Source organism: Adiantum capillus-veneris, chromosome 5, assembly GCF_014529385.1.
Source record: "Adiantum capillus-veneris isolate H3 chromosome 5, ASM1452938v2, whole genome shotgun sequence".
NCBI classification, from domain to species: Eukaryota; Viridiplantae; Streptophyta; class Polypodiopsida; order Polypodiales; family Pteridaceae; genus Adiantum; species Adiantum capillus-veneris.
Genome location: NC_140935.1, coordinates 84256994 through 84283812, shown reverse-complemented (window position 1 = coordinate 84283812; position 26819 = coordinate 84256994). Strand labels below are relative to the sequence as shown.

The 26819-nt window shown below is 44.2% G+C and overlaps 1 protein-coding gene across 1 annotated transcript in view; it reads left to right on the top strand.

Annotated features, from left to right (window-relative positions):
• LOC147457639 (zinc ion binding protein) overlaps positions 1-25932 on the top strand; it is a 55755-nt gene extending 29823 nt beyond the window's left edge. Inside the window, exons 7-13 of the mRNA XM_086512503.1 lie at positions 406-480; positions 581-695; positions 24484-24541; positions 24638-24709; positions 24922-25052; positions 25129-25261; positions 25348-25932. Of these exons, the coding sequence (XP_086368629.1) occupies positions 406-480; positions 581-695; positions 24484-24541; positions 24638-24709; positions 24922-25052; positions 25129-25261; positions 25348-25420 (657 nt within the window). The 3' untranslated portion in view covers positions 25421-25932. The remainder of the gene's footprint in view (positions 1-405; positions 481-580; positions 696-24483; positions 24542-24637; positions 24710-24921; positions 25053-25128; positions 25262-25347) is intronic.
• The last annotated feature ends 887 nt before the right edge of the window (positions 25933-26819 follow it).

Here is a 26819-nt window from a genome sequence, read left to right as displayed (position 1 = left end):
CTCTTTTCTTTACGGTTTGGATCTTATGATGTGGGATCTAATTCAAAAGTGTGTGCTATTTTCACCCCTCTGTGAACAAGATAAAAAGAAGTGTGGTATTTGTCGTCTTGCCATTCATGGCAAGCAATAGCCTCTCTGTAAACAACACAAAGACAAGTGTGAATTTGTTAGTTTGCCAATTTTGGCAAGCAATAGTCCATTTTTCTAACTGCAGGTTTTCCCCTCATGATTCCTGTAGACTTTTCTGAACTGATTCATGCTGGTTTCCCTTAGTAAGATGCCTTTTGGAGAATATGGCACGAAAAGAACTATATACATACTGTTTTAAGTGGAAATATATAAAGATAAAATCTTGCATACTTATAACTGGTATCTCAAAACTCATACTATTTCATATCATTGCAGGATCTTCCTTGTGCCATTGAGCTTGGTTGGTATGATGGAGCAACAATAGGAACACTTTTGGATCAATATAAAGATGTGATTGAGATAATTTTTACAAGTTCGTTATTTTTCATGAAACCTATAATGTGATTGTGACCTGTTGTGTACTCAAGGGCAACTATTCAATGTCAACCAGGCCATTTTACAGTATCAAGATTTCTGGACAGTAATGGAGGACTTGGAGAGAGAGTTTCGGATCATCGAGTCCGAACATCCCTCTCGATCAAATACTTTTCGACGTGTTGCTCTTGGTTAGTCTGCACATTGGTTAGTGCATGGTCATTGTGTGGTGTAAGTAGGGTTATTCCAGCTGATAGCAATTTAAGTATTATAGATGGATGAAATTTTATATTAGGAATTTGTGTGGTTCTCTACTGTTTTTCCCGATTTCAATATTTTGCTGGCATAGAGAGAGAATGAAGGAGAGGCTGAAATCCTCAGATGACAAAAATGGCCTACGGGCAAGGTTGATGGCAATATCAACAGTGGCCCCATTTGCCATGTTTCTGGATGTCCTTCATCTTTACCGGGGTTGGATGCTTGGGGCAAGTTGCTTTGTTATTGTTGACGATGGCAACAATTGTGTTTTGTGTCCGTTTACTATCCTTGTTGATCGTATAGCCCAACTCGATCTTGGATCTGGTATATCCAACCCCTATCCTAGGTGGTTTTCAGCGTTTGAAGAGTTTGTGATGCGCGTTTTAACTGGATACACCAATGTGTTTGAGAAAACAAGCGTGTTAATTCTCGGTTTTCTTTGAGAGTGTGATGTTTGACAGTATCGATTTTTGAGAGAGTGATGTTTGACAGATTTGATCATCGTATACATGTTCTTTATGGAAGGCAGGGATTTTGACTTTCTGTTTTCAATGGTCTCTAGTCTTGGCTCCCTGTGGAGGTTATTGTGCTATTGCAATTGTTTACCTTCTAATCTTCACCATTCGCTCCATCACTTGACCTAACGATAGCCACCTCACAGAATGAATACGTAGCATAGCTTCTCAAGCAGTACCAGCGTTTTTAGCAGCAACGTTTTTCCTTCCCATTGGCATCCCGCCACAGTACCACAGCAGATCAACCTTACCCTCGTCACGGTCGCCATTCCCATTGCGGCCAAGACAGCATTTCAGTTTTCAGCCAGCGGATCAGTTAGCGTTTTCTCAAGCTGTACCAGCGTATCTGCATCAGCGTTTTCAGCAGCAGCAGCATTTTTCCATCCCATCCGCATCCCACTGCAGTACCACAGCAGATCAGCCTTATCCTCGTCGCGGTCGCCATTCCCATTGCAGCCAAGACAACATTTCAGTTTTCAGCCAGCAGGTCAATTAGTGTTTTTCAGATTTCAGCCCATTAGCCTCGACATCGTCGTCGTCGACACCATCATTGACGTCGACATCGTCGTCGTCAAGCATCACAACATTTAGAACCATTGTACCAGACTTTGTGCAATCTAAAGCAAATACCTCTCTACACATTGTATTTTGTTTCAGTTCTTTTTGATCCCGGACATGGTATCAGATTCACTATGTTGTAACGGTTGGGTCTTATAGGTCATTTTGGCCTTTTGAAGACGTTAATATATCATTTCATATATCATTTCTAGCAATAGAGGGGGGGCCCCTTAGAGGGGGGTTTGGGACCTCATCTAGTGTCGTCTCTCTCTCTCTCTCTCTCTCTATCACTCTCAGCACTATCTCTCACAGTTTTCCATTCTCTTTTGTTTTGGTCTATTGCACAATCTCTCATTAAGTCAAGGAAGGCTCTCCCTTCCCTTCAGTAAAAGGAACCTTGAGCACTCATTGATCACTCATCTTGAGCATACACCATCATTCTCTTCCGCTGCACATTACATTGGTATTGGAGCTCTTTGACAATGTTTGGTATCATCACTCAAGGAAAGAAGCACAAAGAACCACATAATTTTTCTTTGCTTGTTGTGGTCGCATGTAACCCAAGACCACTTGGGTTACGTGTCGATCCCTATCTGTGTTTTTGAAAAAAGGCAAGTAACCCAAAAAAGAAGGGCTTGTCTAGCCTCCCCTCGTTCCTCTTTTCCACTCATTGAGAGTGGACCTTGCACTTAGCGGCATGCCAATTGATGTGAGGTGGAAAAAAGCAACCTTGGTGTGAGCACAAGGCCGCCAAGGGGTGCACCCCCGCAGGAAGTATAGCCATGAAGGCCACATTTGTAACACTTTCCTTTTGATCGGTACTGTGCCATCTCGTCGAGAGTCAGCCATCAGGTAGAAGTATTTGAGACTGTACTAGTTCGCGGGTGTGGGTTATCTTGGGCAAAGGATCGTGAACTTGCGTTCCTCTTGTGTATAGGAGAAGTAATGCTAGTAAAAACTAGTTTTTTCTTAATAATGTGATAACCTACTCTTACATGTGACATAATTTGTCGCATATTTGAGACCACTTTTTCCATATAGTAATCCCGCAATGAAAAAGGTAGGCCCACAATGTACTTCTCAATCTGTTCCTTAAAAGTAACGTCTGAAAAGTTGAAACTGGTAAATAAGCGTCCCAAAATCTTTGATTGTAAGTTGGAAGGGTGTCCGAGGATACATTCTGAGGCCAGTCCAGGTTGCAAGTATGTCTACCTCAAAAGATTCATCCAGGAAGCTTGAGTAAAAGGAGAGCTTAAAGTCATGCCAGGTTCTGGGACTGTTAGGCTTCTTGGTTAGGGCAGCCCACCATGTCAAGGCACTATCTTTGAGGAAGTAGGTGACTTGTAGTATCTTGGATTCTTTTGTGAAGTTCCCGTACACTTGACAACACTTTAGCACTTCAAAACACTTGAATAATTGAGATAGAGAGAGAGAGTAGTCAACATGGCACAACGGAGTTCCGAGCCAAGACACTAGCCTCAGAGATTGACCCACCTTTCGGTGTTTCTTTATTATTACACTTCACAAAGTACAACTCCCGAGGGTCCAACTCTCTCCAAGACTCTACATCCAGATGCCCCTTGAGAAGTGGCCCTCTGGGCACGTGTAAACTTACAAGGGATGCCCAAAAGGAGAGCCCCAAAAGCATCAGATCCAAAAGCACTTGATCCTGAAAGAATTTATTCTCAAAAGCTGGCGTCAAAAACTATCCACAACAGCCAACGCAAATCGTGGAAACCCGTCACAGTAACAGGGAACGGGCGGAACGGAGGGAATACGTGCCATAACGGCGTTCCGAGCACCTCCAACCGGGGAAACGGAATGGAACTGCGTTCCAATTCCGGAACATAACACCGGAACGGCGTTCCAGCCAGGCGGAGCAGGTGGCAGTTTTTGAATTTTGAAATCCAATGGCAGAGCTTGAATTTCAAAAACAGGCGGCAGTTTTGGTAGCGCCCATTTCATTTGGGCTTTGGGGTGGTTCACACTAGAGGTGTGTGTGTGTGTGTGTTGGGGGGGGGGGGGGGGGGGGGGGTCTTCACTCTTTTCTCCTATAAAAGCTAATCCACACCCCTCACAATTTCATAGCCCTCACTCTCCCGCATTGCTACTTGAAGCCACACTGTCGAGTCTCACCCTCCCTCTCAAGCTTGAAGCTTGAAGCCACTCTTGAGTCTCGAGTCTTACTCTCACATCCTCTCTCAAGCTTGAAGCTTCAAGCCACTCTCACCCTCTCTCTCAAGCTTGAAGCCACAAGCTCTCAAGCTTGAAGCTTCATCCCTCTCGCAAGCTCCATTCCAATTTCCTTCATTGCATCCCTCTCTCAAGCTCCATCCCTCTCTCAACTTTCAAGCTCCATCCCTCCATCCCTCTCTCGAGTTCAAGCCTCAAGCCTCAAGTCTCAAGCGCCAACAATATGGCACAAGCTTCCGCATCACATGAAGGTCCCTTGGTTGGTAAGAGAGGAAAGAAGGATGAGCCTTCATGGTGGGATGAGGTGCACTCCGAAGTCTTGGGCAAAGAAGGCGGTGCAAGATCATGGACGTGCAAACTATGTAGCTTCCAACGCAAATCCGGGACAAGCAAGGTTCGAGCATATCTCCTTCACCTAGTGGGGGAGCAAGTGAAGCATTGCAAGAATGTGACGGCCGAGAAGAAGGAGCTTGAGATCAAGGATGCCATCATGAGAGCCAAAGCAAATGATCGACCCAAGCGGCAAGCCATTGACACCAATCACTTGGTTTTTCCTTCTTCTACCACTCATTCGCACGCTTCCATTGGAGGTAGTAGTGTGGCGGCTCAAACATCATTTCAAACGATTACTCCCTCTCTTCCCATCCATCGTCAATGAACTCTAGATGCGTCATGGGATCCAAAAAAGGAGGATGTGGATGCCATCGTTGCCCGCTTTTTTTATCATGACCATATCCCTTTCATAAAGGCTCGATAAGTTCCAAGTTCTCAATGCTCTTTCATATCATGACCATAACTAGTATGTTTGTTTTCTATTTAACATTGTCTTCATTTTTGACCTTTGTGACATGTACATTGTATAGGTCGGACTACTTCAAGGCAATGTGCACAAGGATTGGGGATTACGGGCCATGCTACGTGCCACCCACTTCAGAGGCCCTCCGTACTACTCTTCTTGATAGAGAGAAGGCCGTTGTGGAGATGGCCACCGTAAACATGAAGCGACAATGGGCCAAGTATGGAGTGACACTCATGTCAGGTGGATGGATGTCACGTGACACATCCCAACCCTATGTGTCCGTGGACAAGCTACACCACAACAGGGTTCAGTCAGTCCAGTCAAGTATAGATTAGTAGTGGTCTGGCACTTTTGTGAGTCTACCCGTAGACCGTGCATGCCTAGTCACTGAGTGTAGATGCATATCCTCTGGTTGCACACCGCATAAACATAAGCATTTCCATCAGATTCCATCAGAGTCAGTTTGGGGATTTTTCAAGTGACTTTATCCCATTTTTCCCTATTTTTGACATTTTTCACTTATTTATTAAGTGACTTTTGTTGGGTACTCAGTAGGGCAAATTGGGGAAGGTAATATATAAGCAAACCCAAGTTAGCACGATTTGGCAGATGAGCAAAGAGCACAACAGGCTTCCCCAAGCAGCAGGTCCTCCCTCCCTCTCTCAACAAGACCTCCCCAAGTCCTTCCTTGGTGAGCCATCCCTAGCATTTAGCATCGCCATCCACTCCGTTTTCTCCCACAGCAAGCCTCGCTAGCAAAGTGACCTCCCTTTGCGTTTTTCCCGCGACCAACAACCCACAGCCACTAGCGTTTTTGATCCGCCAGCCCTAGAGCAAAACTCAGCGTTTTTATCAGCGTTTTCAGCATGGAATTCACTGCCAGATTCAGCGTTTTATCTCAGCCTCTCAGCATGAAAAAACGCAGCATGAACAGGTTTTATTAGCAGGTCAAATCAGCCATAAACGCAGCTTTGATCCTTGCAAATATTCAGCGTTTCAGCCTACGACAACAGTCCCAAAAACGCAGCCTGACAGAGACAGATCCTCAGCGTTTCTGCCATTAGCATGACCCCCGACAAACCGGTTATTTTCAGCCATAAAGACAGCAGTAAAACAGTCCTTTTTAGCCACCAAGACAATCCCGAAATTCAACAGATAGAAGACCACAGATTTCAGCCCTAAGTTGTCGTCATAATCACCGTTGTCGTCATCGGCATAGTCCAAGTTGCATCAGTCCATTGCATAGGCATTGTACCACTTTGTGCAATCAAAAGTAGACCACTCTCGTCGACGAGAGTGGGGCCTTCGGAGGAGGGTTTTACAACCTCTCGGGTGTCGTATCTCTTCTCTCTCCTTCTCTCAGTCTCATACACTTGCACGCACAATATCCACTCACTTTGTTCGTGATCATAGCATTTTCCATAAAGACGGAAGGCTCTCTCCTTCCCTAAGAACTAAAAGGAACTTTGAGCAAATATAGATCACTAATCTTGAGAAAATACAACATTCATTCCGCTGCACCTTACATTGGTATCAAAGCTTTGGAAGTGTTCTGTACTACTCAAGGGAAGAACCACAAGAACCACAAGAATTTTTTTTGCTTGTTGCGGTCGCACGAACCCAAGTTCGCTTGGGCGTGTCGATTCCTAATCGTGTTTTGTTGAAGAGTGACAGGAATCCCAAGAAAGAAGGGCTTGCCCAGTCTCCCCTTGTGTCTCTATTCACTCATTAAGAGCGGACCGTGCACTTAGCGGTCTACCAATCGACGTGAGGTGGGAAAAAGCAACCTTGGTGAGAGTGCAAGGCCGCCAAGGGGTGTGCCCGCAGAAAGGAGTAGAACTCGGGTGAAGAGAAGATCCTTCTCCAATGCGATTAGCAAGCGAAAGAAAATCTCAAGAACCTCAAGAACCTCAAGAACCTAAAGAACCCAAGACCCTCAAGAACCTCAGGATCCTCAAGAACCCACGTTCCTCGCGAACTTAAGAACCCAAGATCATAGTGCATGGTCGTCACCCGAAGCGGAATGGATACTTCGCATACAGGTGATGAGCATGAGAGAGGCGACGAAGACTCTTCCCCACCCGGAGATGATTTCTTCAACCCTCCCCCTTCGCCATCTACGCCACCAAGTGCACCAAACCCTATGGAGGCAATGGTCAAGCAGATGATGGCCATGATGGATAGACAAGAAGCAAATCGCCTTGCTCAGGACCGTGAGCGCGACGAAAGAAACACAAAACTTGCCGCAAAACAAGAAGACAATCGCCTTGCTTTAGAGCGCGAGCGCAACGAACGCAACTAAGAAAGGCGGACAAGGCGGCAAGAAACGTGGATTTGGAGGCCGATCGTACAGCTCAAAGATTGGCTTTGGAAATCGAGCATGAGGCTCAACGAGAGCTACGCACTCAAGAATTGCTTTGACAAGCGCTAGCCTCAAAGACCGAACCACCCAAAGATCGTGGGAGTTCCTCAAGTGGTGCAAGCCACGACGCGGATTCCAACCATCCAGTCACAGGGAAGTTGACTTTCAGTAAGTATGACGGTAAGATGGATGCTACGGTTATTCATTCTTGGTTGCATCAATTTAATGCTTATTTTGCGACAACTAAGAAAACAGGAAATAACAAAGTTTTGACGGCAGCTATGTACCTTGTCGGTGATGCCATTAATTGGTACACGCATGGCAAGAGGCACAGCTAGCCGCGCATCTAGAGGCAGTCGACGATTTCACGCCCCTCTCTTTTAGTTGGGCTGATTTTCAAGACAAGCTCAAGGCGCGGTTTATGCCACCTCAGTACCTCGCACGATTGAAGGACGATTGGCGCTCTCTCAAGTAAAATGGTATGCCGGTTATGTCTTTTTCTAATCGTGTTTTGCAGCTAGGTACTCAATTATGAAAATCGGGTGATGAGCGTAAAGAGGCTTTTCTCTTTAGATTGGACGAGTATATCAAGTACGATGTCGAAGTCTTCTATCCAATCGATCTCAACAAGGTGGTAGCGATTGCTCTGCACAGGACATGAAACACAACAAGGGAAAGCCTAAAGAGAACAAGACTTCCACAAGTACCTCGCAGACTTCTCAGAACCCTCCGAACGGTAAGAACGGTAAGAATGATAACTCTTCTAACCAATCTTCCAGCAGTCTCTCATCAAAGAATTCTTCCAATGAATCTAAGGGTAAGGCTAACACAATTGCTAAACCTAAGGTTACTCCAGATGAAAAGGTAGCACAAGGAATTGTAGGAGGATACATCACGTCGGAAGAACAAAGCACTTTTCTAAGGAAGGTCGTTGTTTTCATTGTCACATTAAGGGTCACATAAAAAGAACATGTCCTAAGCTTGAATCGAATGAATCTAAAGAATCCACAGCACCCACTTCCTCTGTCAATGGAATGAATGATAACACGAGTGTACCCCAAGTTTCTCAGGACCCTCCCATTGATGATTCTCTCATTAAATGTTATGGTCGTACGTTGGGGCACTGTTTTGTCATATTGTTTGACCCAGATAGTATGCATGATGTGATCAGTTCCTCTCTTGTTGAGAGAGCCTGCCTCGAAGTTAGTCCGAGATCTCCTATCGAGGTCTCTGGCTTTCGTCTTGGTATGGACGCTCTCATCACGGAGGAGTGCTTTGATGTGTTTGCAATTCAACAGATTGCCTTCACTAGAAAATTTGTTGTTTCTCCTCTCTTAGGATGTGATATGATTTTGGGCATTCGATGGTTTCGTGAGACTAACGCTCTCATTGATTTTGAGGCTAACACTTTAACTCTCAATGCCAAAGTGATTCTTCTACTATCTTTCATGGAGAAGACATTGCTCATTCTCCATCTCTCATTGCTAATATGCAGGACAAGATTGCAAGGATTTAGGAGAAGGAGACTCTCTCAGTCTCTTCTTCTCCAAAGCATGATACACAGGATTTGCATGATTATGAGAAGCATGATGATTTGAAGGATAATGATTTGCATGATGATTTGGATGACAATGACAAGCATGATGATTTGCATGATCAAGATGTGATTTCTCACGAGCATGATAAGTTGCATGAAGAAGATGTGATTGTTCACAAGGATGATGTGTTAGTTGATGCTTTTTCTAGTGAAGCTAACCTCGTTGTAGATTCGATCAATCACCAAGAATCGATCTTGGCTTTCGAGTCGAGGTCCACAAATCCCCCACAAGAAGATTCGATAGATCCCGAAGAAGCGATCTTGGCTCTCGAGCCTTGGTCCAAAGAACCCTCACAGGAAGTATTATGTGTTCGCATGATTGATACGCACGCATTGTTCGAGTGTTTCATTCGTGACGGTTTCCTGTAATTTTAGTCAACATCGTTATGTGATCCCTTTTCCTAGGCATGACATATTGTATGTGGAGCACGTTTTTATCATGGACGAGCACGAATATATGCGGATTGTTCATGAAAAGCTGAAAAGTTTGTATGTAAGGAAGTCACATTCCATGTCTCTTCCTTGGCATGACACAGTTTCCGAACGAGCACATGATAGTATGAGCACCAAGCATGGGCATTTCCATTGGGATTTGCCACAGTTCATTGATTTCGATCAAACAGAAAAGATTCGACCTCATTGTTTGCATGTGTTTGATGAACGGGTTGTCACTCCGTCTCTATGTTCATCTACATTGCATACACAGTCTTTAGAGAAGACAATATTTTTTTCCTTCACTTTACATGGAATGGGTATGTTCATGGTTTTGTGTTGGAGATGGTTTCAAGAATTTTCAGCCATGGAGATTTTTGAAGATGGAAGAAGCACGACTCTATACGAAGTTGAAGCATCGAAGGAGCCACAAACGACTTTGAGTCGCTTTCGACGCGGCCCAAAGAAGCAAGCGTTGCGGACCTTTATGAAGTTCAAGTACCGCACGACCCACATATCAGAGTGGGCCGGCGAAGAGTCCCTTCTAGGACCTTCTAGGATTCCGGATGTTATTGGCGATCTCCCTCGACGCCATACAGTTCGGTACCAGTACCTCACTTTGAAAAGAAGGGGATGTCACGTGACACATCCCAACCCTATGTGTCCGTGGACAAGCTACACCACAACAGGGTTCAATTAGTCCAGTCAAGTATAGATTAGTAGCGATCTAGCACTTTTGTGAGGCTACTCGTAGACAGTGCATGCCCAGTCACTGAGTGTAGATGCATATCCTTTGGTTGCACACCGCATAAGCATAAGCATTTCCATTAGATTCCATCAGAGTCAATTTGGGGATTTTTCAAGTGACTTTATCCCATTTTTCCCTATTTTTGACATTTTTTACTTATTTATTAAGTGACTTTTGTTGGGTACTCAGTAGCTCAAATTGGGTAAGTTAATATATAAGCAAACCCAAGTTAGCACAATTTGGCAGATGAGCAAAGAGCACAACAGGCTTCCACAAGCAGCAGGTGCTCCCTCCCTCTCTCAACAAGACCTCCCCAAGTCCTCCCTTGGTGAGCCATCCCCAGCATTTAGTATCGCCATCCACTCCCTTCCTTTGGCGTTTTCTCCCACAGCAAGCCTCGCTAGCAAAGTGACCTCCCTTGGCGTTTTTCCCGCGACCAACAATCCACAGCCACTAGCGTTTTTTATCGCCAGCCCTAGAGCAAAACTCAGCGTTTTTATCAGCGTTTTCAGCATGGAATTCACTGCCAGATTCAGCGTTTTATCTCAGCCTTTCAGCATGAAAAAACGCAGCATGAACAGGTTTTATTAGCAGGTCAAATCAGCCCTAAACACAGATTTGATCCTTGCAAATATTCAGCCTTTCAGCCTACGACAACAGTCCCAAAAGCGCAGCCTGACAGAGACAGATCCTCAGCGTTTTTGCCATCAGCATGACCCCCGACAAACCCGTTATTTTCAGCCATAAAGACAGCAAGTAAAACAATCCTTTTCAGCCACCAAGACAACCCCGAAATTCAGCAGATAGAAGACCACAGATTTCAGCCCTAAGTCATCGTCATCATCACCGTCGTCGTCATCGGCATAGTCCAAGTTGCATCAGTCCATTGCATACGCATTGTACCACTTTGTGCAATAAAAAGTAGACCACTCTCGCGGACGAGAGTGGCGCGGACGAGAGTGGGGCCTTCGTAGGAGGGTTTTACAACCTCTCGGGTGTCGTATCTCTTCTCTCTCCTTCTCTCAGTCTCATACACTTGCACACACAATATCCACTCACTTTGTTCGTGATCATAGCATTTTCCATAAAGACGGAAGGCTCTCTCCTTCCCTAAGAACTAAAAGGAACCTTGAGCAAATATAGATCACTAATCTTGAGAAAATACAACATTCATTCCGCTGCACCTTACAATGGAGCGACACCAGGAGGAGATCCATTCATGGGCTTGTGGCTTATTGCAAGGAAGAGATGTACTTTGCCCACTCACATGACGCCACAGAAATAGGGAAATCCGCTGATGTGTTTGCAGGAGAGTGGGCATCTTCCATAGAGATCATTGGCCCAGAGGTGGTGTTGCAGCTTGTCACGGATGGGGAGGCATCAAACAAGGCAGCCGGCGCCATTTTGGAGGGCATGTATCCCTGCATCAAAGTGTCATTTTGTATGGCACATTGTCTCAACAACCTTTTAAAGGATATAGGGCGCCTACCTTGGATTGAGCCTCTCATTACAAGTGTGTCCAAGTGTAACAGACTTGGACACTCCAAGTCCAGAATCAATCGCGACAGCACCAAATAACCACTTCAAAACAATTCACAGATCACAATAGATTTGCACTGGCCTGGCGGAGTTCCGTGCCTAGAGATATTGGCCCCAAAAACTGGCGTCTCTTTCGGTATTTCTTTTTATATTAATCAATCATCAAAGTACAAGAGAGCGGTTAGGGTTTCACTCTCAGACTCTACGTCCAGATGCTCTGAGAAGTAAAGCCCTCACCACTTATTTAAAGATACAAGGGATGCCCAAAAGCAGAGCCCCAAAAGCTTTTAAAATAAAAAGCATCAGTTCTCTCTCTCTCTTAGAGAGTCTTTTCTCTTTTTTTTAATAAAAAAAAGCAAAATTCGCGTCGCTCATTTTTTTTAATTTTATTTTATAGCCTCCGCGATTTTCGGAAATTAGGGTTTTTGGTAGAAATTAGGGTTTGCAGGAATTTTAGGAATTCTGGCAGAAATTAGGGTTTTTGCTGTCCGCCACGTCATCACTTTGTGACATACCCCCCTCTTAAAAGCATTGTAATCGCTCGCGATTACGCCTGCAAAACTAACAAAAGCCATAAACTGTCTTAGCAGACACTGACTGTTAGTATCTACGTACTAGGAACAAACATCTAGCACATGTACAAAATCGACAGTCACATCACACAACATCATAGGACATCACCAGACATCACAGGACATCACATGACATTCAACATTCATTCGGATCTTAGACCATGATTTATCGGCAATGTAGCTAGCAATCACATCTAGGTCCAATCAGGACCTCATCGATGTCCGATTGACTAACCCCTATTGCAACCATGTCTATTCGAGATCAATCAGATCAAAATGCTGCAGTCATTTCGACTATCAGTTCCTGCACTCACAAGAAGTCAAGAACAAATCAGTATCATAATCAGGAATTCCATTTCATAAAGTCATCCAGCAGAATACTGTCAGCTCTCAGTATCCCTGAAGCTCAAAGAGACATCAGTGACTTTAGTATCAAAATCAAGGCATCTGTTGACAAAGGAGCGGAGTAACTCCCCTCTTGTGCATCCCACTGCACTAGATCATCCGGTTAAATGTCGCAGGAGCATTGGTTAAGCCAAAAGGCATCACCAAAAACTCAAATAACCCAAAAGTCGTCCGAAAAGCTGTCTTGTAGACATCTCCTGGCGCTATCCTGATCTGATGATATCCACTCTTCAAGTCAATCCTGCTAAAGCACGAGGATCCTTGTAACTTGTCGAGTATATCATCGATCCTAGGAATCAGAAATCTGTTCTTGATGGTGATTTCGTTGAGAGTGCTATAATCGATGCACATTCTCCAAGATCCGTCTTTCTTCAAAACCAACAACACTGGAGAGCAATACGGTGAAGTACTAGGCTGGACAAGACCCTTTTCCAAGAGGTCTTTCATTGGGTTCATAATCTTTTCATTCTGTATTCGGCTCACACGGTAAGGTGTACGATTCGGTGGCGTGCTTCCAGGTATCAGATCAATGGTTTGATCTTCAGGCCCTCTGAAAAGCAATCAGCATGAGTGTGGAGAAAAATCCTGGCGTTCTTTTGATCAGGTCAAAACATATTCAACCTTTATCCATCGTTCAGTTCTCTCCCAAAAGAATGAGTAAGAAACTGAAGTTCATCAAGTACAATCTCTAAGCCCTTCATTTATCAAAGTCGCTTTCTCGGCCCGGTAGTCAACCACGGCGTTGTTCTTGTGGTACCAAGAGATCCTGAGTAGAACGTCACTCGCGTGCCCTGAACACCCCTATCATTGCAAACGAAGTTTGCCAATGCTCGGTGTAATGGCAACATCCCATCCGGGTGCCAGTCGAACTACCTCCGCCTGTGGCGTTAGTCTGTCGGGCGTAATTCCAAATCGAGCCGCCAATTCCAAGTGAAAAGAAGTTGGCCTTGGCTCCTTCAAAAGAGCTTCCTGATCCTTCACTTTGCCCCAAAAGCAGCAAAGTTTGTACTTTCATTCATTAGATTCAGTGCAGGTCCCACGCCATGTGGTACCAGTTCTGCTTTTCTATCTGTCTTTTCTGCCACATTCCTCAGCTGCTCTCGAACTCTCTGGCCTGTCGTTGTCTTTATCATTCTGTTCTTTCTGTGCCTTTTTAGGGCACTTCGCGGAGATATGTCCATGTTCCCCGCATCCAAAGCACTTCCCTTCTCTGATGAAGCGAGCTCTCTTCTCAGGAGTAAGCTTGGGTCGTGCATCCTTTTTCTCTGGGTTGCTCTTTTTCTTTCTACTTTCATTCCCAGAAGTCTGTTCGGCTCGTTGTGTCATGGCCTCATCTGTGGGGTAGGTCAAACTGCCAGAGTGAATGGCAAAGCCCCGCTTCGCATGACTCATCAACTCCTAAATAGAAGCTGATTTCTATTCCAAGCAGTGATCTCGGATCTCTGTAGGTAGACCCAAGGTAAACCGTTCAATCTGTTCTCTAAACAAGATCTTCTTGAATGAAGAGGCGGGTAGAAAAGAGCTCCAGAATCTTTCACAATAAGCATTGATTGTGTCTTTCTTGGTCATCCGAAGATGGTTCCAAGCAGCTCGTATATCTCGTTCATATTCTTGCGTCAACCAAGAAGGAATAAAAAGCTTCTTAAATTTCAGCCATTTAACTGGCGCAGTCTTGTTTAAAAGAAGTGTGGACCACCAAGTATGAGCATTCCCCTTAAGGTAAGAGGTAGCTCTCCGAATCTTGGAGTCCTCTGAATAGCGTCCTCCCGCGAAAGCGATGTCAAACTGTTGTATAAAAGACAAAGCCTTCGAAGCATCTGAGTATCCTGAAAAGTATCAAACATGATCGAGTGGCCACCTTCCTTAAACTCTCGGACTTTCTTGCTTTCATCTTCGAGAAAGTCATACTGGTTGGCTTTGTAAAAATTCTTCTTGTTCGCATAAAAGTTTGCATGATCAGAATCTGAGCTGTCTGTAGACAAGTCCTCAGTAGAACTGTCAGTCTCTGGGCGAGATGTAGCCTTCTTCTTGCCCTTTCCGAATCTTTGTTTCTTGCTTCGCTTTTTACCTTTTCTGTCTTCTTCGCTCGAATCTGAAGAGCTAGAAGAACTGTCAAAAGAAGAAGAAGAAGAAGAATTGGGTACTCCTTCAAATCGAACACGCTTCTTCTGTTTCTTTGCCTTGTCAAATGTCGACCGACGACCCAAATATCCCGGAAGGTCAGTGCCTTTCTTCTGCTTTTTGCCGTGCTTTTTGCCTTTCTTTTGCACGTCGAAAAGCTGAGCAATCAATTGACGACGCTCCATCTCTCTTTGCTCTGCCTGAGTAGGCCGAGGCGGGCCATACTGTCTAAATCTTCGTTGTGATCCCTGCCCTCATCTCCAGATACAGAGGGAGTCGATTGATCATTGCCTGAAGCCATAGGTGCCGCGGAAAAAAATTTCGGGGATCGGATTTCGCGTAGAAGAGAAATTGACCGTGCTCTGATACCACTGTAACAGACTTAGACACTCCAAGTCAAGAATCAATCGCGACAGCATCAAATAACCACTTCAAAACAATTCACAGATCACAATAGATTTGCACTGGCCCGACGGAGTTCCGTGCCTAGAGATATTGGCCCCAAAAACTGGCGCCCCTTTCGGTATTTCTTTTTATATTAATCAATCATCAAAGTACAAGAGAGCGGTTAGGGTTTCACTCTCAGACTCTGCGTCCAGATGCTCTAAGAAGTGAAGCCCTCACCACTTATTAGGGGTGCCCAAAAGCAGAGCCCCAAAAGCTTTTAAAATAAAAAGCATCAGCTCTCTCTCTCTCTTAGAGAGTCTTTTCTCTAGCAAAATTCGCGTCGCTCATCATTTCATTTTTTTTTTTAATAATAAAAAAAGCCTCTTCGATTTCCGGAAATTAGGGTTTTTGGCAAAAATTAGGGTTTGCAGGAATTTTAGGGTTTTTGGTAGAAATTAGGGTTTTTGCTGTCCGCCATGTCATCACTTTGTGACACCAAGCTAGTGTCCTTCATCAACAATCACAATCTCCTTCGTGCTGCATTCTTGAAGCGGTCAGGGGACAAGGTTCTCTTGAAGTATTGTGAGACTCGCTTTGCCTACAACTACCTAATAGTTCATCGCCTATGCGAATGTCAGAGTGCAGTGCAGCAGACCCTCATCAGTACGGAGTACACTTCCTCATCCTACGTAGGTTCAGTCGCAGGGATCTTATGTGCAAGCAAGTCAGAGGATCCCCAGTTTTGGGAGTCACTGAAGACTATAGACCAAATGGTACAGCCGGTACTCCACTTGCTTCGAGTAGTTGATGGCATGCAACCTTGCATTGGCAAGGTTTATGAGGCCATGGATCGCATGGTGGAGGCCCTCCAAACACTTGAGCCAGATGGAGACAGGTTTGAGGAGATTAGTCCGCTTTGTCAGAGCAGATGGGACTCCTATGCTTCCCCTTTCCATGGTGCGGCTTTTGTGCTGGATCCAGAGTTTCAAGGTGCAGGACAGGAGCATGATGGGGAGGTGACCAAGCAATGGAATGAGATCTTGACCATGTTTCACCCTGATCGAGAATGGCGCCGCAAAATCAAGGATCAGCTTGCTATGTACAGGGATATGCGAGGATCATTTGGGCTTGCTGATGCCCAAGTTGATTGCACCAAGATCTTCTCAGTTTTGTAGTGGTAGGACTATGGCTCAGATAGGCCAGAGCTTCAGCTACGCGCTATCCACATCCTCAGCCAAGCAGTTAGCTCCTCTTGCTTGGAGCAATTGTTGAGTGTTTACAGCCACGTTGCATCCCGGAAGAGAAACCGACTTGCAATGGAGAATGCAAATGATCTTGTATTTGTGAGTGCAAACTTGCGTATGCTTTGCAAGTCGGCATCCAAAGTATCAGATCCCTTTCTATAGTGGGAGATGGAGGCAGAGGCGGAGATACTTGGGGAGGGTGGATCTACAGAAGTTTTACATGAAGTGGATGATGCGGACGAGCCTGTTGGGGATGAGGATTGGGATGACATCCATGATCTCCACGACACCACTACAGATTGGCAGGTTGGCTCTTCTGCCATTGGTCCTTGAGCCTTGGCCCTTGACATGTTTCCATTATGGCATTTTGGCATCTATGTATTGAGCTCTTGAGTCCCTAGTGGCTAGTCTTGACTCTTGAGCCTTGACTCTATCTTTTCTTTGAGTTCTTAGTACTTACCTTTTTGTAGTGCCTTGGCTGGCCTTATAGGCCACACTTAAATTTATAGTCATGGTCTTTTTACTCCGTCTTTCTGTCTATTGAGCTCTTCAATCTTTGCACTTCCTAGATACTGTTATTTGTGATGTGCTTAGTATGTTGTGAGGTGTCTACAACCCCGGTAAATTGAATTTACGTCCGCAACCACCAACGTGCACAAGCGACATGTTGAAACTTGAAACATGCTTGAACATGATTCTAATTGTTCAACTAGGTGTTAGAAGCTTGGCTTATAGTTGTTTCCTAACTTATAGGCTGTTTTGAGGCTAATTTCAACGTTTTTTGGTGGACCGTTCCGACGTTCCCGTTCCGGTCTCCGCCTATACGTTCCGGAGCCCCCGTTCCCGTTCCCCGTTCCTGTTCCAAGTAACTTTGAAACCCGTATAGCAGTGTGTAATGTGCACCGGAAGTGAATGATGGTGTATGGCTTAAGATGAGTGATCAGTGGGTGCTCAAGGTTCCTTTTACTGACGGGAAGAAAGAGCCTTTCTTGCCTTAATGAGAGAATGTGCAATGCCAAAACAACGTGATGGTGTCACAAACTGCTGACATGTCAAAGCCTTGAAGAATGGGGCCAACTTACAGATGCCGGCCGAGGGGCTTAAACCCTAAGAAGAACAAGTAAAAGAAGAAGAAGTCCTACCAACTTATGGGGAACCCGTCCGATGGGGCCCCAAGTGACATAAAGGAAGTAAAATAAAGCAGGACCCACACACACACTTGCGCAAACTGATGACATGGCAGATTTTTGAAAATTATGCTGATATTGCTGACGTGATAGTTTGTACGGATTTCCGCGTTTTGTGGTGATTGATGACGTGGTAGTTATACTGATTTTCGTGAATTACATTGACAGCTTTTTGGCATTGCTTTTGCACCAGATGCTTTTGAGTTTGAAGGCTTTTCACTGTAAATTGCTTTTGGGGCCTAGGGCCTTTAATAAATATGAGGGTAGGGCTCATTCTCTGGCATGCTTCTTGGAGAAGGTGCAAAGTCTGGAGTACAGGCTTGTACTGTGTTGATGCAATATAAAGAAATACCGAAAGGGGCGCTAAGGTTTGGGGCCAATACTCTTTGGGGTGGGATTCCGCCACTCCGTGTCGCGTGTCGTCTCTCTCTCTCTCTCTCTCTCTCTCTCTCAGTTCAGTTGTTATTGAAGTGCTAAAAGTCTGTTCAGTCTGTTCTTTTCTATTGGCACGTGATGCCCGTCTTGTGACAGTGGTATCAGAGCATCAGGCGTGTGCTTTTCTGAAAGCATACCAGTCCCACCAAGGAGCAGACAGAGCAAGATTGCACTTTCAAAAGTTCATTGGAAATTTTATCTTCGTGCTCCGACCCCGGACTTATTAGCCACTCTCATCCTTACTTCATCACGCATCGGGCGCGCTCCCGTCTTCACCGCTCATGTCTTACAGGACATAAGCCATAAAGATCACTTACAAGAGAAGGATCCAAGATTTGTTTTGAGCTACTGTTTTTCTCAGAGGCAATGCTATGCAGATGTTGATAGCTACTAAGCAACATACTCCAAGTACTTGGCAAGCTCTCAAGAAAATTTTTGTCCAAAGTTATATGGTTTCTGACATCTTCCTTCGGAGTGCAACTTTTGGCAGGGTGGGGTATCCTGAAATGCTTGCCATGGAACCCTAGCAGATTATAACTTGAAATTTCTAGACATCTCTCAGCAAATGTCTCTTGTTGATAACCTCGGAGGTCCGATGTAACTGCTATGTCTTGGGACTACCATCATCGCCACAGGAACACTGTCTGTTCAAGAGCTGATGGACCATGCTGTGCTTGGCTACGACCTTATGGAATGAACCTAACCCTAAATTTTTTGGTGTAGGTTTCAGGATGGAAAGTCAGTGAGGTCGACTGATGTCGAGATTTCTTTTTCTTAAATTTGAAATCTGTTTGAGAACTTGTTTGGTGATCCTGTTTGGAATTTGTTTGAAATGGATGGTATCTGTCTTGGTGCCGAATTGAATTGTTTGACTCTGGTTTTAATACTGGTTTCAATGATTGGTGATTTTACTTTCAGATGGAGTAGTGAGAAATGATGTTTGAGAATGCTTGTTTATACTCATGACCCGGACCCTTGTGGTTATTTGTGGGGGGAGTATTGAATGATTGAAAAGTGTTGTTTTTACTCATGGCCCGGACCTCGATGGTTATGCGGGAGGAGTATTAAGAAGTCTGAGTAGTGGTTACTCTCAGCACCTCCATATGACGCAGGCTGTTGTCTGGGGGGCGTTTGGTTGTAAAAGGCCTCTATATCTCATGGCTCGGACCTTTTTAGGTTATTTGCGGGAGGAGTGATGAGGGAGTCATTGAACAGCTCATGGCCCGGACCTGGATGGTTATTTGCGGGGGGAGTGTTCATCGGCGGCTTTATGTTTCTATGTCTTGTAACATGCATATGTGAGCATTTGTGTTGCATTGTGATGTGCCAACCACTGAATATTCCTAATTGGATGAGATTGCTTGGGTATGTAATTTTAGTGCCTCAAGACACCCGTGGAAGATCAGTACGGTATGGGTGTGATGGCTAATTTTACTACGCTGGAATATCAAGAGTTCCGATCTGGACGAAAGAAGAAGCTAACTCCTTGATCAAAAGAGCCGAAAGGAGAAGCTAACTCCTTAACAAAAAAAAGAGCAAACTGATTGTTCCTCGGAATGTCCCTCGGAAATTTTTGAGCTAACTTGAGTTGTTTTGCAGATATGCTGTAATCGCGGACGATTACTCTCTTTCAAGAAGGGGAGATGTCACAAACTGCTGACGTGTCAAAGCCTTGAAGAATGGGGCCAACTTACAGATGCCGGCCGAGGGGCTTAAACCCTAAGAAGAACAAGTAACAGAAGAAGAAGTCCTACCAACTTATGGGGACCCTGTCCAATGGGGCCCCAAGTGACATAAAGGAATTAAAATAAAGCAGGACCCACACACACTTACGCAAACTGATGACATGGTAGATTTTTGAAAATTACGCTAGTATTGTTGACGTGGTAGGCTGTACGGATTTCCATGTTTTGCGCTGATTGATGACGTGGTAGCTGTACTGATTTTCGTGAATTACGCTGACAGCTTTTTGGCATTGCTTTTGCACCATATGCTTTTGAGTTTAAAGGCTTTTCATTGTAAACTGCTTTTGGGGCCTAGAGCCTTTAAATATGAGGTTAGGGCTCATTCTGTGGCATGCTTCTTGGAGAAGGTGCAGAGTCTGGAGTACCGGCTTGTATTGTGTTGATGCAATATAAAGAAATACCGAAAGGGGCGCCAAGGTTTGGGGCCAATACTCTCTGGGGTGGGATTCCGCCACTCCGTGTCGTGTGTCGTCTCTCTCTCTCTCTCTCTCTCTCTCTCTCTCTCTCTCTCAATTCAGTTGTTATTGAAGTGCTAAAAGTCCGTTCACTCTGTTCTTTTGGTGCCCGTCTTGTGACAAGTGGAATGCAAACTGTGAGTGAGTGCAAAAGAGTGCTAGAGAGAGAGAGAGAAGAGATGACACAAGATGGGGTCCCAAACTCCCCTCCAAGGGGCCCCCTCTCTATTGCTAGAGTGGTATTTGCTTTAGATTGCACAAAGTCTGGTACAATGCTTCTAGATGCTATGGTACTTGACGACGACGATGTTGACGATGACGAGGATGATGTCGACGACGATGACGACGATGATGTCAAGGCTGAAATCTGAAAATGCTAAGATCCGAGGGTGTGGATCTGCTACTGCTGCGAGGCAAGGGCTGATCTGCTAGTGCGGAGGCCTGCAAGAGCTAAGAATGCAAAAACGATGATTGCTTATGGCTGAAAATAGAAAACGCTGGCTGATTTGGGCTGAATCTGCAAAACGCTGGCTGGTGTTTGCTCTGAAAAGTGAAAACGCTAGGCTGAAATGGGTGTTGGGGTCATGACGGCGAGGATCTTCAATGGATACTGCGGGTTCTTGCGAGGCAAAGGGCTGAAAACTGAAAACGCTGGTTCTCCTTGTTGCAAATGCTGGTTCTCCTTGAGAAAACGCTAGGATGCCTAAGGTGCAGTAGACGGCCGATCTTCCTTGTGTCCTTTTGCTTCTTCTGCCCTCTACTGGCGCCCTGGCCTTCCTTTATAGATGCCAGCAAGTGGGTTGAGCAGTTTTCCCAACATCCCACGATTCTAGAAATGATTAATAATAAAGGCACTTATCGAATAAATGGCCTTATAAGAGGTGGTTCCCACGCGCGGTCGAAAATTGGATCCATGCGGTGGAACATGCTCATGCTTGGTATTGTATCATGATGCTAATGCTATGGGTTGTGCAATCAGAGAATATGCAGCTACTCTAAGTGCCTGGACATGCACGGCCGTCGTAGAGGCTAACAAGGTTGCCATAACACTTCCTAGGCTACCTAAACCCTAGAAGTAGGAACAACTTGTCCACATGCACATAGGTTTAGATGTGCATGTGACACTGTGCCACGTGGCAATCAACGTGATTTATGAAAATCTAGGCTAGGGATCAAGCTTTCAATATTTTGGGTTTTGGGCCCCTTGGCTAGTGCTCCATAAGTTGATAGGGTTAGGATTATTAATTCCTAACCCTTTCTTGACTTTGGGCCACTCGGCAGGTGTTTATAAGTTGGGATTTCTATTGTTTCTTCTTCTCTATTAATCTTTAGGCCGCTCTGCCAGTTTGTGCAAAACTCAGTCAAGTTAGTTCAAGACCCGAAGGTCACATATGTTTTTAGCATCATGCAAATGTCTTTAGATGCAAAGTCCACAGAGAGAATTGATAATGGCACAAAGGATTCCAGCTTTGACCAAGAGATTGGCATGGACCACCTTTCTAGAGGAATTGAGTTTGGGACAGGCCAAACGAACGCATTCATCCGATGCATGTATAACCTCGACACAAAAACCCTAACCCTAAAACCCATCACAGGTGTCCACAAATGGCTTGTACTCGCTAAAAATCTGGTCCATCATCTTGTTGAACGTTGCCGGAGCATTTGTGAGACCGAAAGGCATCATCAAATACTCCTACAATTTGAAGAATGTCTTGAACGTGGTCTTGTATACATCTCCAAGAGCGATCTTGATCTAATGATAGCCACTTTTCAGATTGATTCTATTGAAACACAAAGAACCTTGTAGTCTATCAAGTATATCATTGATCTTGGATATTGGAAACTTGTTCTTGATGGTGATTTTGCTGAGAGCTCTGTAGTCAATGCACATTCTCCAAGATCCATCTTTCTTTGAACAAGAAGCATCGGTGAACAAAAAAGGAGATGTATCAGGTTGAATCAAACCCTTTTTGAGAAGTTCTTCGACTTGGTTCATTATTTCCTCATTTTGGGCTTTGCTCACTTTGTAAGGTGGCTAGTTCAATGGCGTATCACCGGGTATCAATCTAGGTATCAAATCAATTGTGTGATCTTCAGGTCTCTCAAGAGCTAGCTCTCCGAGCAAAACCCTCATAGAAAGAATTGGCTTGAGCTTGCAAAAAATCCTGTTGTTGTTCTGATTATGACTTGTTGTGTTCGTCCAATTCTCTCAAATAAATAGAGTAAACAAAAGACTGGATTTCACTAATTTGGAAATGGCCGAAGTTGATATAACTGAGACGGATTCGCCCTTTAATTTAACATCTACGGTGATTTCTCCATCTCTCTCATTATTCAGTGTTGCTTTCTTTGCCCAGTAATCAACCACGACACGGTTCTTGTGGAACCAAGGTACTCCCAAGAGTACATCACACCCCTTCTGTGGCATGATATAGAAGTCCTCGTGCCTTCGATACCCTTGACAATGGAATCGTGATTTGCTAATGACAAGTGTAATGGCGACATCATGCCCTTGCAGTGCGGTTTCATTTTTCTAGGCGTCATTCCTAGTCAAGCTGCCCATTCGGGTAAGAAGAAGTTGGCCTTGGCTCCTCCATTTAAGAATATAAGGACTTGCTTATCGTGTACTTTACTCCATGCTCTGCAAAGCTCTGTACTCTCATCCGTTTGCTCTAGGGTTGCTCCCACAAAATCTAGAACTAGTACTGCCTTCGTCTTTCCTTTCTTTGCGTGCTCCTCAACCGATTTCAAAGTGTCCAATTTGTCCTCAACTTTCTCCTCAGGTGCTTTCTTCGGGCACTTTGCAAGGATGTGCCCTTGTTCCCCACAACCGTAACACTTGCCCTCTTTATAGTACTGTGTACGCTGCTCTATAGATACTTTTGGGCCGGTGTGTTTCTTCTGTTGCTTGCCCTTCTTCTTTCTGTCGTCGGAAGAATCTTTCCTTGTTGAATTGGACACTGGCTTGTCCAAGGGATATAGGTCAAAGAGCCGGAATGCATACCAAAGCCTTCCTTTGCGTTCGCCATAATCCCATGAATGGTTTATGACTTTTGCTTCAGGCAGTACTGCCAGATTTCTTTCGGAAGACGACAATGAAACTGCTCTACTTGCTTCTTATAAGAAGTTACTGGCAAATATGTATCCCAAAACCTTTGGCAATAAGCAACCAAAGTGTCTTCTTTCGTCATCCTGAGATGATGCCAAGCCGTGATGATGTCTTGACTCCTCTTCATCTTGCTTCCTTAACCAGTCCGAAGTGAAGATATTTTTGAATTTGACCCACAACTTAGGTGCTTTCTTTTGTAACAGTAGGGTGGTGCATTACCTTTAAGGAAAGACGCCGCTTTTGGTACCTTGTAGGCTTCTGAGACACGACCTCCAGAAAAAGCGCTGTCAAATTGTTGTATGTATGCAAGGGCTCAATGGGAATCCTTGAAGCTTGGAAAAGTGTCACATTTAACTGCTTGACCTAGAATAGAGGCCTTGGCTTTGCTACAAAGGTTTTACATGGGGCCCAAAAACAGGCGCCCCCAAAAGCTGCAGACTGAAAAACTCTGTTCCAAAAGCTCTTCATCCAAACGCTAGCACTCCTTTGGCTCTAACGCGAATCGCAGACCTGCGGTACAGCTGCTGCCACGTTATCAACTCTCTGCAATTTCCAGGTCTGTCGTATGGAATGCCATCTCAGCCTTATTCATGCATTTCTTTAGGTTTTAGGCCCCTCTGCCATAATCTGTAAGTTAGGAGGGTTAGGATTAGGTTATGAAAACCCCTGAAACTCCTAACGCTTTGTTGTTGCCACATCAAACTTGTGACAGTTTGTACCATATTCTACTGTGCAAATTTTAGCTCTAAGCAACTCCTCTTATTTGTTGTCAAAAACTTGCAAATTGCTAAAAACAAGGTACTCTGATTGTACCATACTTCAATGTGTGCAGAATCTTTACTTACTATGAAAAAACCTATATAAATAAGAATCGACAGTACAAGAAATTGATTTGGGACATGGAGGTCATAAGCAAATTCTAATGCTCGGGAGAAAAGGAAAGTTCTCCAGATTGCATGCCATATCTTGGATTGTGTTATTGTAAGTGCTTGGATCTGTCATGTTGATGGCAATGAAACAGAAATAAAGTCTTTAAATAAGTCTCTTGACATACAAAAGGAGTGGTTGGCTTGAAATGTTCTCTTTCTGTCTTTACAAATAACACACATGAATGCTGCGGGTAGCACAAACACACAAACACTTGGTTAGCAGCAGCTAAACATGAGGATTCTTTGAAGCATGAACTGGCACAGAACATAACTGTTTCTGGTCTTCAGGTATGTCTAAGGGTTAAAAGGGCAGAAGGTAATGTCTTGATCACCCAGCACACATGGCTTTGTAGCTTGAAAGTGACCTAAGCAGATTAAATCTTCTACAGGTGATGATTGCTCTCTTTCTCTGACTGTTGATCCCTTGTCGCCTCGCTCTATACCTGAGTATGATTTGCGTTACTTCTTGTACGTGATTTACTGAATTGAAAGAGTCTTTGGCATGGACTGAATATAAATTTTCTTTTTGTGTGTCAAAAGCAGGTATCGATTTTTTGGACCTGAAGGGACCGTTGCTCCTCTTCGAAAGAAACTCAACAGCAACATTCACAAATGGTAGGTACCTTCCCACAGGAAATCAGCTGTCCTTGACAAGAGCAGGTTGAAAGTCATGTTTAGCATTTGTGTATCTCTATAAAAAGAAAAATCTGTTTAGCTTTTAGGCTTAAAATAAGCTCAGCTTGAGATTTCTGATTCGAAGCATTTAGCATAGCTGTTTTCTCAAGCCTGGTTTTGTGCACTGAGCTGATTTTATATTTGAAGTGCAGGAATCAGAGTAAGCTATTGACAGAAAATCTCACTCTTGTTTTAGACACGGTTCTTCCGTCACCTGAAGAAACTAAGCAAGAGGATATGAGTGTTAGTTGCGGAATCTGTTATACCTTCCGCCTTCCTGATAGTATGAGCCAAGAGCTGTTGTGTTTTTTATGCTTTTTCGGTTGTGCGCTTGTTGATATAGCACATTGGTGTTTTAGATGATCCTGCAAGCAAGAACTTTGGCAAAGAAGGAAATGTACCAGACCGAGCTTGTGATAACGGAAACTGTGGAAGACAATTTCACATTGACTGCCTTGTTGAGTGGATGCGCTCAATCTCGACAACTCGACAGTAAGGCTTGCGTTCATCTGTAATGGTTGTTTCTCTGACGGCTTAACAATGGTGGCAGCTTGTAATTTATTGGATTATATTTGTAGGTCCTTTGATGTGCTTTTTGGTGAGTGCCCATATTGCTCTCACCCCCTGGCTGTGAAGGTGATGTCGGCATGAGCAGTTTGTGACATGAGACGGCTATTCCAATCAATTAAGCTGCAGAAGTGGGTACCTTGTCTTGTAAACAATACTTGTGCACAATTTGAGAAGCTTCATTATCAGACATATATGGTGTAGTTGATTGTGAGCTTCAGGCAAGTGCTAAGCAGGGATACCCTGGATGGAAATAACTCAGAAGGTTTAAGGACATCCACAGTTTCCGTGATAAGAAGGAATGATATGGGAATCCTAGGCGGGGCTTCAGTAGCTCCTGTAGTCGTATCTTTATCCTTCCTTTGTGGTCATCTACTCCCTTACACTAATACATGTTAGATAAGTTCCTTGTCTCAATAAAAAAGAGACATACTGGTTGGGGGTCATTGTAGCATTTGGGAATAGCAGCATTTGATGTACTTATTTGCCCTCAGCATTATGAGGTTTTTGGTAAGAATCCCGGTGTCAATATATTGTTTGACTCTTAAGGTTTTTGTCACTAGGGATTTGTTTACCGAAATTTCATCTTTGGTCTCTTCTTTGGTCCGAAAAATTTTTAAGTTAATTTTCTCATATTTTTGGCAAAATATTTCCTTTTCTTATTGCTCCTAAGCAGTTTTTTTTTGTGAATTTGCAAGCAGCACAATTGTACCCCAACCATTGGATGTTAGCTTCTCGTTTGAAGGATTATTTTAATGGTATTCTGCAAACTCCCGAGATTATTCCTCCCTGTGGGCTATCTTTGGAATACCTTGGAATCACCTTGAGAGAAATTCTTATCTTCAGAACTGCCAAAGCAAAAAGAAGATGCATTGCCATTATTGTAAATCCAATGATCACTTGATCAAGTCGTGTCCTAAGTTGAAGGCCAAAAGAGGCTAAGAAGAAAGAGGGTGGTTTCATTGCAAATGTTGGTTTCACTACAAATGCAGCCATTGTTGAGTCTTTTGTGAAAGAAGACTGTGTTGCTAATGTCGATGCAGAATTGGCTTTTAGCGTAGAGTGCACTTACAATCCTATTGTCCATGATGCATGCTTGTCACTTGCTGCAGATTCACATGTGGTATTTCGATAGTGGTGTTACAAAGCACATTACTTCACATCGTGAATTGTTTACCTCTCTCGAGTCTGTCACTCATGAGAATACAGTCACTTGTGTCAACAACGCCTGTTATCCAGTTCAGGGAGTTGGAAAGATTGTGCTCACTGATGTTAATGGAAGTTCCTTCACACTTGTTGATGCACTTTATGTACTTGGGATCAAGAAGAATCTCTCATCTGTATCCGCACTTGCTAGACTTGGACTTGTAGTCAAATTTGTGGATGACAGATGTACAGTTCATGATCTCACTTTTGGTGATGAAATTGTTACATCTGGACTTTTGTGCCGTGGGTTGTATAAGCTCACTTTGTATGACAAGTA